Raw genomic sequence first — 13,754 nt, 5'->3', positions numbered from 1 at the left:
TGGATAAGTATATGATCTATTAACTAGCTGCAATGTGATGTTGGTTGGTTTCACTTCTTCTATGCCCAATTTCTTCATGATAGCTAAAGGCATTAGGTTAATGCTTGCTCCCAAGTCACACAATGCTCTTCCTACAGTACACTGTCCTATCTCACAAGGTATACTGAAGGATCCTGGATCTTTGAGTTTTTAAGGGAGCTTTCATTTAAGCATGACACTGCATTCCTCTGTCAATGGCACTGTCTTATCATACTCTAGCTTCCTTTTTCTGGAGAGTAATTCCTTCATAAGCTTTGCATAGGATGGCATCTGCTCCAAAGCTTCAGCAAAAAGAATATTGATCTGTAGTTTCTTGAACACATTCAAAAATCTTTCAAATTGTTCCTCTTGTTTGGGATTCTGTACTCTTTGAGGATAAGACAACCTCTTGTATTTTTTTGAATCTATTGGTTTGCAAGCCTCTTCAAAAAGTTGCTTCTTGGTCTTTCTCTCAGAATTTACAGGAACTTCTACCTTTTCTTCTGAATGTTCTCTCTTTAATAACTTGAAATTTCCCTATTGCAGATCTTTTTCTATTCTTCTTTCTTCTACTACATCACTTGTTTTCTTCTCTGCAGGTTTAGGACTTGCAACTGTAGCTCCACTCCTTGTAGTTATGGCTTGACACTGTTCTTTTGGGTTTATTACTGTGTTGCTTGGAAATCTTTCTTCATCTCTGTTGAACAGTTATTCAGCTAGCTGTCCAATTTGAGTTTCCAACTTCTTTATGGAAGCTTCTTGATTCTTGAAACTTGTTTGGGTTACTTTCATGAATTGCAGCATAGTTTCCTCCATCTCGTCAACTTTTCAGTCATAGGTTTGGCAAACTTCTGATTTCCTTAAGGTTGAGTGGTTGGATTCCTTTGAAAATAAGGTTGTTGTTCTGCTGGACCAGCATTAGAAAAAGGTAAAGCAGAGTTAGAATTCTTGGTAGCAGAATATTGATTATTCCAATTAGAGTATTGCTGATTTATGCTATTAGAGTATTGAAATGCAAGTGGGAATGAAGGTTGTTGTCTCTGGAAATTGCCCATGTAATTCACTTGTTCTTATGGTTCACTTGTAGATGCATCACATGCACCATTGGCATGATTTCCTCCACAAAAATCACAACTTAATTGATTGGTTACTACACTTCCAGCTTGTAAATTGCTGATCTATTGAGTCAAAGCAGCTATTTGTTTTGAAAATAACTGGTTTTGCAGCTAATTCTGTGCAAGAAAATTTTCTAAAACCTTGGCTTCATATCCAGTACTTCACCCTACATTTCTTGAATTTGAGTTCTAGTACATTGATGAGGCCATCATCTCAATGATTCTCTGAGCTTCTTCTAAAGATTTCATGTTTAAAGAGCCTCCTGCAGCTGCATTAACCATAGTTCTTGTTGTTGTATTCATCCCATTGTAAAAAGTCTCCAACTACATCCAATCTAGAATACAATGATGTGGACACCTTCTTAGTAATTCCTTATACCTTTTCCAAGTTTCATATAATGATTCTCCTTCCTGCTGCACAAAGGATGTAATTTCTTCTCTCAGTTTGGCAGCTTTTGATGGAGGGAAGTATTTGGTTAAAAATTTGTTCACAAGCTCTATCCAAGTGGTAATGCTTCCTTGTGGTTGTGCTTGTAACCAGCATTTAGCTTTGTCTCTCAGAGAAAATGGAAAAAGCCTCAGTCTTATGGCATCTTCACTCACTCCATTCATTCTTATAGTATCACATAGCTGCAAAAAATTTGAAATATGCAGATTAGGATCATTAGAAATTTGATCAGAAAATTTGTCCTGTTGCACTAAATGTAGCAAGGCTAGTTTTATTTTAAAATGATTAGCTTGAATGGTTGGTCTAACTATGGAAGAATTATATCCCTACATGTTTGGAATTGCATAGTCTACTAGTGTTCTCATCCTATGTTGCTCTACCATTTCAATTTCTGGAGTTAACTGTCCTAGAGGTGAACTTGTTTTATTTGAAATAGGAGTATTTTGAATCTCTAGAGAATGAATAACATCTAAATCACTATCACCACCTAAGGAACTTTCTGCTCTAGCCTTTTTTTCTTAATCTTCTTAAGGTTATGTCTATGTTAGGATCAAAGACCAGAGTTGATTTATTTTTGTTTTTGCTATGCATATACAATTGGAAAAACAGATATGGTAGAAAGAAAAAAGAAGACTGTACTAATTCACAGTGTATAAATGCAAAGTAACTACTTGATAAAATACAAAATATATCAGAAATCAGATTCAAACAACTACAGAATTAACTATTCAATAGATTGCAAACAAAAAAATTCTACATGTAATCTAATAATAGCAAAAACTTTAAAGAAAATAAATGCTCAATCTAATTACTTTCTTGTTACTAATGATATTGAAAATAATATTCTTCGGCAACAGTGCCAAAAACTTGTCACCTTCAAAACAGAAGTCAATTTAACTAGCAAGTGTACTAGTGATGATGTAGCAAGTTATAAAAATGATAGAACTGTGTTAGAGTCCCAAGTATCGTCCTCAGGGAATAAGGTCTTCAATTATCATTTCACAAGTCTACAATTAGTTGAGCTTCACAAATTTCAGATGGAGTTTGGAATTAAAAATGACAAATATTAAACTCAGAAGAGAAATAGAACAATAAACATGCAAATGTGTGATTAACAGATGTGAAAAACATAGCTATATAATTGTTTCACCAAAACTTCAATGTTGAATCAATAAAGTTCTGAACTTTCAAGTAATTAGAATGAATGACAATCAGTTTCACGTTATTTTAATCAAAGGTTAATTCCTTAACTCAATGAATCTAACATTCAATTAAATCACTCTAATTCCTTAGATCTGGTTTAATTAAATGTTGCTTTAAGTATAAGAAACCAGAGGATTGCAATATCAAGTTATCTTATCCCTAAGAAATCTATAATCCTAGTAATTGATTCAAATATGAGAAACAAATTCAATTTCTATTGATAAGAGTTCCTCTGCAATTAGTTAATCAAACTTCCATTCAATCACTACGTACAATGCAGAATCAATTTCTTCAGATTCGTGATTACCTTTTAAGTTTCAAAGAAAACAATTTCTCTTAACTCTTTATTTTGCAATGACTATTAATAAGAGTTAACGCAAACACTTTCTAACGTCGGTCTTTACTTACCATGACTAGTGTTCTCTTATGGTCAATTATATGTTGTTGTTTCACGAGTAAGAAAAAAAGATGTATTGAAAATATTGATTTTAAATGAAGATAAGAACCTAACTCGATTTACATCAAATGTAATATTCAAAGAAATTTTTAATAAGATATAACAAGATATTTAAATATTTCTTAATATTATTTATATTTTGTTTACTAAATTTTTTATATGTTTTATTGTTATAATATGATTATTGCTATTTTAAGAAATTTTAACTTAACAAAATTTTATTCATTGAGCGGTCATATATTGAAGTTATCTATATATTATCAAAATTATTTTTAATAATTTAACAAAAAAAATTATCTTTATTAAAATAGTAAAAATGGTGAGTATATTTACCTTATTAAATTAGTTTTATATAAAAATTAAAAAAAATAAAATTTACAATCATAATTAAAATTATTTTTATACTAACTACTAACCAATTACAAGAATTTTTTTAATAAGAATTTATTTACTATAATTATGTCTAATATTAAATTTATTTAATTTATATGATTGTAAAATAATACTATATTATAATATGATTTAAATGTACTTTATATAAATAATAAAAATAATTAATATATTTATATTATTAAATTTATTTATTTATCCAAAAGTAAAAAAATAATTATATTATATTAATAATGATAAATATATATTTATATAATATAACGTGACAAATATATAAATATATATTTTAAATAAAAATTATTAATAAAATATTTATTATTGTATTATTTATTAAATTTATCTGATTTAAAATATTAAAAATTATAACTTATTTGAAAATAATTTTTATATTTATATTATTAACATAAATTATTTTTTTATTTTATAATAAAATAATAACGCTTGCTTTAGTAATTAGTTCAATTTTATGATAAGATCAAATTAGTAATAATAATATAAATGTTATATTTTAAATATTAGTGATACTAATGTGAATTTTTTAAAATTTAATATACTCTAAAATATGTTGTTAATTTAAAAATTGAATACTTAAATTTATTTTATAAATAATATTTTAAAATTTAATATTATAAATTATTTTGTGTATTGCATAAGGTTAAAACACAAGAATATATATATATATATATATATATATATATAAATTTTTTTTACATTAATATAAATTTAAAATTTTTTACACTCTTTTTAAATCTTTTATTTAACTTATATTATTATAATATATATCAGAAAATCCTGTTCATATATATATATATATATATATCAAAAATTCAAGTTTAAATTAAATACAATACAAAATTAATATAATAAAAAAATAAAAATACTGAATAAAACATATAGAGATATGAAGTATCTCAACAGACAGATGGTAAGCAAGAAAAATAATTCCCTAAATAATGTAAGAATTCTGATATTGAACAACAACTGCTAAGTGAAGTAATATAACACCCTTAAAAAATATGAAATAAATATCTCTTTCCCTTTTTTTTCTCCACTCTCTCTCTCTAGATTTTTTTCTGAAGCTGTTTTGCCGTCTCCTGTCTCTTTTTTCTTTGTTCTGAATTTCTTTCTCTTGGCCTTTTGCTGTTCAAATTCTTTCTGTCCCTTCTATGCTCTTTCGTGTCCCCCTCGCTATCTTTGTTCCGTTTCCTTTTTATTCTTTCAATTAAATTTATTGCCTTCCTCTCCCTTTGCTGTGTGACTGTGTCTTCCTATTTTTCTTTCAAATTCCTTCTCCAATGTTTTTTCTTGTTCTATCCGTTGCTTCCCTCTTTTTTTTTTTTTCCAGATTAATTACTTTAATTCCCTTTAATTGCTTTACGTTTCTCTTTCATTTTTTTTTAATTTGATTCCTTCCTTAATGTTTCTTTCTTTTTTAGTCCTTCCATTTCTTTCAAATTAATTGCTTTAATTCCCTTCCGCCTCACTTGTCTTCCTATTTCTTTCAGAATTAATTGCTCCAATCAATTATTTTGATTGTTTCATTAATTCATTCTTTATTTTTTTTTCCTTTTCTATCTGTTGCTTCCCCCTTTCAAATTTATTGCTTTAACTCCCTTTAACTGCTTTACGTTTCTATCTCTTTTTCTAATTGATTCCTTCTTTAATGTTTCTGTCTGTCTTTTTCCATATGTTGTTCCTCTTCCAGTTCTTTCAAATTAATTGCTTTAATTCCCTCCCACCACTACAATAAAATAGAGATTTAGTAACATGTATTTTATACTATAGCTGTAAAAAAAAAAAAAATTGCAAATTATAAATAACAATATCTTTTTAATATTTCAGCAGCATTTCAAATATTGCTAAATTGTTTTAGCAACATGAACTTTATACTATATTTGTAAAAAAGTTAATAAAATACAAATAGCAACACTTTTTGATTTTTAGCAACATTTTTTTTTAAATATTGCTAAATATATATATGTTGTAGGCGCCTCTCTTGTCCGTTCTTTTTTCTTTTTTTTTTTTAAATTTGTAACATGTATTTTTAGTTTTTAAAAAGAGAATTTTTTTTTTAAAAAAATTAGAAACAAACATGTTTATAATTTTTAAATTTTTTTAATAATGGATTAGAAGTATTGGTCTAACTTTTTTTTATTTTTTAGAATGAGTCTAAATAATTAGACAATCTTATTTTTGTTCTTTCTTTTCTTTACTAGTCCTAAAAATAAAATATTTTTATTTTTTAAAAAAATTATCCAAAATTATAATAATAACACCAACGTTATAATATCAAATATAAAATATAAGGTTCGCGTTTCAAATCTTTCCATTTCCAATCCACACATTGCAAGCATTGGTTCATATTATTATTATTATTATTGTGTGATCACTATGTTTAGGAGATGATTTTTGGAGGAGAAAGGAGGGGAGGACTTATTTTTATATTTTAAATATATATTTAAAATTAATAATTTTTAAAATAAAATATATAAATTAATATAATAATAAAAACTTAATGTATTAATAGTATATTTGTCATCCTAAATAATATATAATTTTTATAATATAAAATTAAAAAATAAGCCCTCTCTTTTTATCCTTTTCAAAAATTCTCTCCCAAACATATCTTAAAGAAGTGTACAGTAAGACTGTCTGTCTTTCAACATTCATTCTGTCAGGATTAAAAATAACAAACAAAAATTTTTGTGTTATAAATCCTTTATTTTTATTTTATATTTTAAAAATAAAAATTAATAACATAAAAAATGAAAATAAGAAAAAAGTGTCTAGAAAAAAAAAAAAAAAAGATAGAGAAAGAATATGAAAAGAGGAAAATATTGAATGAAGTATGAGATTAAGAAATCCTTTTGTCAATATTAAATAGTGTGAGTTATATCTTGAGTTGCAGATATTAGTTGTTATAAAATTTGTTCCATTTGAAATTTAGCATTGCTGTCTACGAATGTTATGAAGAGCGTATGACTTAATTTTGATATTTGGATAACTAAAGATTATATGAAAGTTGTTAGAAAAGTAAGAGAGTGAAAGAAATAGCCAATATTCACTTACTCATGTCTAGAGTTTTTTAAGTGTTATTTTGACGTGGAATCAATCACATTTGAAAAATAATGTTGAGGTCTAAAATTTTTATGAAGATATTAAATCTAAAGAATGAAATTTTGTGTATTATTTTAAGGATAAAAGTGAGCTATTTAATTAAACATTTATATTAAAATTCTACATTTAAAATAAAATAAAATTTATCAAACCTCTTCTTTAAAATCTCACATTAGGCAAATCAATCTCTTTGATCTCTCCTCCCCTGTATAAAAGATGAGCTACCAAGTGCTTAGGTATTATCAAGAAATCAATATTATGGATTTAGTGTTAAATTACATAGCATTATTTTAGTTTTTTTTTTTTTTATGGAGAGTTATGCCTATGCTTTAACGTTCATTTTTTTAAGGCCTATACTAACGTTGGGTGGACATTATTTTTAGGTAAATTCAATGGTACCTTAAAAAAATTATGAGTACAGTATCCTAAAAAAGTAAAAAAATAAAAAAATAAATATGTGACAACTTATTAATGACATATATTAATATATAATTTATTTAGCATTATTATTATTATTATTATTATTATTATTATTATTATTATTCTTTGCTAATCAATCCTTTTATGTGTTAGAAGATTTAACCTTTGATTAACGTAAGAATTAGATGTCCAGTTTTATTTTCACTTAAGCGAAAGTGAACTCGCTTAGGTGAAAATGCAGAAAACGACAATTTTTTTTTTATGCAAAATTAGTTTAAGTGAATTTTGTAGATTCGCTTAAACGAATTATGTTGGCTTAAGCAAATTTTGTATATTTTCTCTCAATTTTTTTTTCTTTCTCTTCATCTCCTTAAATATACAAATTTTACTTAAGCCAATATAATTTACTTAAGTTAAAAAAATTTGTTAAAGCTAATTTTACATAAATTTTTTTTATCATTTTATATATTTTTGTTTAATGAGTAAACGAAAATAAAACTGAACGTCTGAATTAGATTAGATTTGGATCTAAACAATAAAAATTCTTAAAATAAAAGTTTATCTAATTTTAATTATTCTTTTAGCATAAATATTTTACTACAAATTTTAAAATTTTATAATAATTTTTAAAATTATTTTAAATAAATTATATATAATAATATATATCATTAGTAAGTTATTACATGTCTTTTGCTTTTATTTATATCTTTATGACACGGTATCTATAATTTTTTGAAAAATACTGTAGAACCACCTTATTTTCATATACCCAATTAGTATTAGATCTCCCGATGCGTGTTGGTCACTGCAGCTTTTTATCTCGGGTCTACGTGTTTTGCCACCATACGTTCTCGAAGGTAAATAATAAGTTGGCACCTCAACGGGTGTCTACATCTTCAGAGATATAGGAATAGAAGAGAACTAAGTGATAGATATGATAGATGATGTGATATGATAGAAAAAGAGAGAGAGAAGAATGAGAGGTATAAAATGGGTGTTTGAAAACTTATCATAGATTTTTTTATTTTTTTTTATTTTTTTGCTATATATAAAGGAGAAGGTTGAGGCAATATTTGCAGCAAGCGAGCAAATTTCAAATAGAAATTTTGGACTTTGAGATATACTGAAAAAGAGAGAGAGATGGCTACGGGGTTGGCCTTGCCACGGTTCATAGCCCTCCAGGGAACCAGTAAATACTTGTGCTTCGTTCGTAAAGATGAAGAGCTTGGCGGTTTCTTACAGCACGCTGGAGATGAGAATGTGAGTCCATGCACCAAGTTTGAAACAGAGTGTGCTAGGACTGATGAAAACTTGGTGCACATAAAATGTTGTTATAACAACAAGTACTTGGTGAGATCTTCCCAGAAGGAATGTTGGATTGTTGGGGAAGCTCATGAACCCGAGGAAGACAAATCCAAATGGTCTTGCACGCTGTTCCGACCTTTTGTCACCGATGCTGATGAGAGTTCCTTCAAGTTCATTCATGTCCAATACGGAGGCTATTTGGACATAGATGCTGGTCTGAATTGCTTGTGCATTAGGCAAATAGATTTTGCGAGTGCGCGAAGCTTCAAAGTGGTAAACATGGAGTCCTCGGTGATACTGCCTCAACATGTTACGTTCAAAGGTTATAATGACTTATACCTTAGTGCACGGGTGATCCAAAACTATCCATATCATCAGTTTGCATCCGACGACATTTATGATCCAACCATTAGGTACGGAGACATATTTTATTTCCACACTAGATTTCTTAGACACTTTTTTATCCAAATCATCTGTGTCTTTTTCCTATCTTTTTTTCTTGTCTCAAATAATCCAAAATCACCGCAGTTAATGGTTATAAAAAAAATTAATATGTTATAAAACTGTATGATGTAAAATAATTTTATTAGTTGTGACAGAAAATGAGACCAGAAAAAGAATTGAAGGTTTGAGTTATATTCAACACTATTTTTTTTTATTATTATTGTGAGTGATTCTATTGTGAACCCTTTTTTTTTTATAGATGGAGAATTTTTTAATTTAGTGAATTTATGATATTTTAACTTAGTTTTTTAATCCATAAAATAATTATTTACAAAAAAAAAACTCCTAATTATATTGCCAATTATAATATTTTATGTTTTATCCAATTTTTTTTGGTTATATTTTGCTATTTGGCATGACTATTTAAAATATTGTTATTGCTGCGATACTCCAAAATTGCTAGTTATTGATGTGTTTTAGTGTTATTTTTTGATATGTTTAATTAGGGATAATGAATAACTTATTATGGATCTTATCCATTTAAAAAAAAACAATAAATTTAACAGTTTACCTTAACTTTAAAAATTGGTCCTCCAGTGAAAAGAAAAACAAGAGGTCTATGATAAACAAATCCTATTACTATTTTTATCTCCCTTTAATTTCATAAAAATTGTTGTAAATTTTTTATGTTAATATAATTTTTTTTAGGTACGAGGTCTTCAAAGCAAGCAACGGAAATGTTCGCATTAAGTCCAATCACTTTGGCAAGTTCTGGAGGCGCAGTCCCAACTGGATATGGGCGGACAATGATGACACTACTGTTAGAAATAATGACACATTGTTTCGGCCAGTCAGGATTAAAGGCAATGTTATTGCTCTAAAAAATTTAGGCAACGACCGCTTTTGCAATGCCCTAACCACAGAGGGCAAGACTAACTGCCTTAATGCACTTGAGGCTGAGATTAATAAATGGTCTCATCTTCGAATGTATGAAGTTGTAAGCAAAAGGGAAATCTATGATGTAACATATCACCTAAACAATGCTAGGACTTATAAAGCACCAGGCGGAACTGTGGTAACCAAAGAGATAGACAATGGGACTGCTTCTGAAGCAAAGGGAACAATGAGTTTCTTATACAAAGAAACTAAGACCCAAACTTGGAATGCTTCTCGTGCATGGTCTGTGGAAGTTTCCACCACTATAAAAACTGGTATTCCATTTCTGGCAGATGGAGGAATTAATGTTGGTGCGTCATATTCAGGAGCATTTTCCTGGGGAGAAACTATTGAACAATCAACAGAAATCAGTACAAATTTGAATGTAAATGTTTTGCCCATGGCCACAACAAAAGTGACTCTGATAGTAACAAAAGGAGCCATAGACGTCCCTTTCTCATACACTCAACGTGACACTCTTTTCAGTGGAAAAATTGTAACCTCACGATTCAATGATGGCCTGTTTACTGGGGTCAATACCTCCTTCAAATATCACATCGTGGGACAGTGTCTTCCTCCAACAACAAAATAGGCAGTTTTAATTTGTTCGTCGATTGCTTGCTTGCAAATTGTTCGAATCTCTTGATTTCGCTTGGTTTATAGTAAGACCCAACTGTAGTTGGCTTACTGTCAATAAGGCCATCTTGGCTGAGCCTTTGTTTGTCTTGATTTTGCCAGTTTCATCTAAATTTGCTTTGTGTGCGATTCTAATGTATGTTAAATCCACGTGTGTAACCCATGTCATACATGGAATTTGTGAGTATATTAATTAAATAATATGAATGTGTGTTATTTTATAGTTTTTAGATTTGTATATTATTATATATAATAAATTATTTTCATGTCAACTATTGCTGGACATAATTAACTAATCAAACAATTGAAATATGAAAATTTAAATTTAAAGTTTTGAAATCAAATTATTATTAGGGTATTTGAATCCTTTGTAAGCTAAAATTAAAATTTATAAGTTAATTTTTATAAATTTAATTAATATGCACTATCATTATTAAAAAATTTCACACAAATGCCTAATTGTATTTCATTATTTGTGATATTATAATTATTTTAAAAATAATTATTAGGATGTGACACGACAATAAATTATAATTTGTTATCTATGTAAAAGTTTTTAAACTAACAATGCATGCATAGTTATTAAAGTCTAGTTTATTTTATCATAATATCAACTAATTGTGATTAGGAAGACTTCCTAAGTTTAGTTCATTAAGTTAACCGTGTCTAAATTAGCATACACTATACTTTATCTTACTTCTTTTATTTTTTAAATTAATTTCATTAAATTGATTGTATACAAACAAATATTCATTTAATTAATTACATGATATTATATTATTATAAAACATTAATAGTTATATTAAATATTAAAACATGTATAAATTATATTACGATTATTATTAAAAAATAAATAGCAAATAATAATTAGAAGTAGAAAGAGTAAACTTATAATACATGTCATTTTTGGAGTAAAACAAAACTAAAAATAATAAATCAAAATAAACTTCAATTAATAAAAAAGAATTCAAATTCAACATATATATTTGGAAATATAAAAGAAATTCATTTTAGAAAAACATATGAATATGGTTGGTTGTATTATCAAACTTGATCAATAGAAGAACAAATCAGCCCTTTATCGTTTGAAATATAAAATAATTATAAGTAATTACAAATATCAAGAATGTTAATTAAAATTTTAAAATATAAAAATACAAACATAAACATGTAACAAAAGTGCCAATTGTAACATTGGCATTTCAATTTTATTAGATAATTAGTTTTACTTATTAAACTTATTTTAATTTTTAAAAATAAATCTAGCAAAAAATTATTATTCTAAGAGACACAATTGATCTCAAAATAATTTTAAAAATTTTAGTACATTTTATTTTTATTTTTAAATCGGATATAAAAATAACTAAAATGTCATTTCTATGTATTGTTTGATACCTAAACTATTAAAAATATTAGAAAAATATTTTTAGTTGAAAAATATGTTTATACAATTTTCTTATTTTTAATATAATTTCTGTTTGTATTTTATATTTTTAAAGATTTTCTAGGTATAATTATCAATCAGTAAAAAGAATTAAGAATATTATTTTCTTTTGTATAAATTCATAAAATATTTTTAAAATATATTTCTTGAAATTTTCTCATTTTATAAATTAAGTTTTAGTAATATAAATTTTTATTAGGATAAAATTGAAAAAAATTAAGTACAAATAACAGTACAATTTTGCATTGAGAAAAACACAATTTTTCCACTTTTTTTTCTTTGTTCAACTTAGTCAACTTGATTTTGAGAGAGGAATGGCCTTATCCTGGAGATATGGCCTTGTGTCGAGTAATATTATGAGAACTAGTACACACACTTTGGTTTTTGTTCTCTCCCTTCCTCTCCTATGTGTGCTGCACACACACACACACACCTGCTTAGTGATTTTTGGTTCCAAAACTATGAAAAAGGAGAGGAAGAGAGTCTCAGGGATAGAGTGTGATTGAGGGGGAGAGTGTCGTTCAAAGCTTGGAAATGTGGGTCTTTGATGTCCTCTTGCATTCTTCCAACCTTGTATAATCTTTTCTGAAACCCTATGTCCTTCATCCCTTTTTCATGCTATAAGTGTAACATTCTAAAATTTCCACTTTGACTTTTTTGAAAAATTTAAATTATTATTATTATTTTTATTATTATTCCAATCTAACAAACATCTTTTAGTATATTTTGTTGATTTAATTCTGCTCAAAATATTTAGAATTTTTTTTATTATTTGTTTCAGAATTTAATATGCTATTTCCCTTGTTGATTTCTTTTCTAGTAATATTGATTTTGATTTTAATTTCATGTGGGCACATGTATAATAGTAACATGCAGTGCATAACAAATTACGTTCTTTCATTCTTATTCACAATTCAAACGTGAAGTAAGTATAGTTGACAATTGTCATTGAATTTCATGCGTTATTCCTTCACTTGTCAAGTCGTGATGTTGCAACATTGCTGGTTGAAATATAAATTTGTATGTGTTTTTGTTTTTAATAAGAGGGCAGACTTGTCTAGTTACCCTCAACACCTTGCAACGTGTGAAGTGCAGAAAGGAACTCTCACTTCCCACTACTAAGTTACACAAAAAGAAACGTAAGTGGTTGTGTCCACGTGCAACCTTCTACTCACCTAGTCTTAGTTAGGATGTTGTAACTGAAATTTGTGCAGAATGTAAGTGTTTTATGGGGGAGGCAGATTGCCTAGACCATCTCATAATATTATGTAATCACATGTACAGAAAAAAGGTTTATTCCCTCTTTCTAAATCCTTTTCATTCTCGGATTCCACTTGCTGAATTACATGGACAGATTGCAAATGTCGTGCTCTTTAAACTACACGGGTAATTTCGCAAAATCCATTTACAGCATTTCAATTCCTTGGTGGCTAAGCCGTAATCATGTAGCACAGCACCTTAGAACTTGTGGTCACCTTCTCCCACTCACATTAATGCAGGATTGGACCTCTCCTCATTCAATTAGAATGTTCTTTCCATTCATCTAGTTGCTGCATGGTACAAAATATACCTAAAGGAAATCACTATCAGGCCTTAATTACGAAAAAGGTGTTGATTGAAGTGTGTATGTACATTTCTAGAAGGGAGGCAGATCTGCAAAATCTCTCACAGCATCACATAAGATGAGATGCAGCAATGGTCATTCTCTCTTTTAAAGACCCTATTCACTGTCGGTCTCCACTCCCCAAATGCATGAAAAGAGTATGCACGTGTGTTTCTCCACTAAAGAAGGAGAAAAACATCATAACTGCTTTACATTTT

General features: G+C 27.8%; 1 protein-coding gene and 1 non-coding gene across 2 annotated transcripts; both read left to right on the top strand.

Annotated features, from left to right (window-relative positions):
• The first annotated feature begins 1,473 nt into the window (after positions 1 to 1,473).
• LOC113870599 lies at positions 1,474 to 1,580 on the top strand. Its single transcript, XR_003505620.1, has one exon. It is a non-coding gene; the product is annotated as a small nucleolar RNA R71 (small nucleolar RNA).
• Positions 1,581 to 8,308: 6,728 nt separating this feature from the next.
• LOC113869249 lies at positions 8,309 to 10,445 on the top strand. Its single transcript, XM_027505489.1, has 2 exons — positions 8,309 to 8,886; positions 9,626 to 10,445. Exons 1-2 carry the CDS (start codon positions 8,309 to 8,311, stop codon positions 10,443 to 10,445), a joined length of 1,398 nt encoding a protein of 465 aa, XP_027361290.1.
• Positions 10,446 to 13,754: the final 3,309 nt, after the last annotated feature.

The sequence above is a fragment of the Abrus precatorius genome, unplaced genomic scaffold, assembly GCF_003935025.1.
Source record: "Abrus precatorius isolate BTA unplaced genomic scaffold, Abrus_2018 Scaffold6, whole genome shotgun sequence".
In the NCBI taxonomy this organism is placed as follows: Eukaryota; Viridiplantae; Streptophyta; class Magnoliopsida; order Fabales; family Fabaceae; genus Abrus; species Abrus precatorius.
The sequence above is the reverse complement of the archived record's forward strand: the minus strand, read 5'-3'. Positions and strand labels throughout refer to the sequence as shown.

What these genes read in the sequence shown, in the direction of transcription:
- LOC113869249 (XM_027505489.1), top strand. Translation starts at nt 8,309, where the DNA reads ATGGCTACGGGGTTGGCCTTGCCACGGTTCATAGCCCTCCAGGGAACC. An exon ending in ATTTATGATCCAACCATTAG is followed by an intron (nt 8,887 to 9,625) that starts GTACGGAGACAT and finishes AATTTTTTTTAG; the next exon opens with GTACGAGGTCTTCAAAGCAA.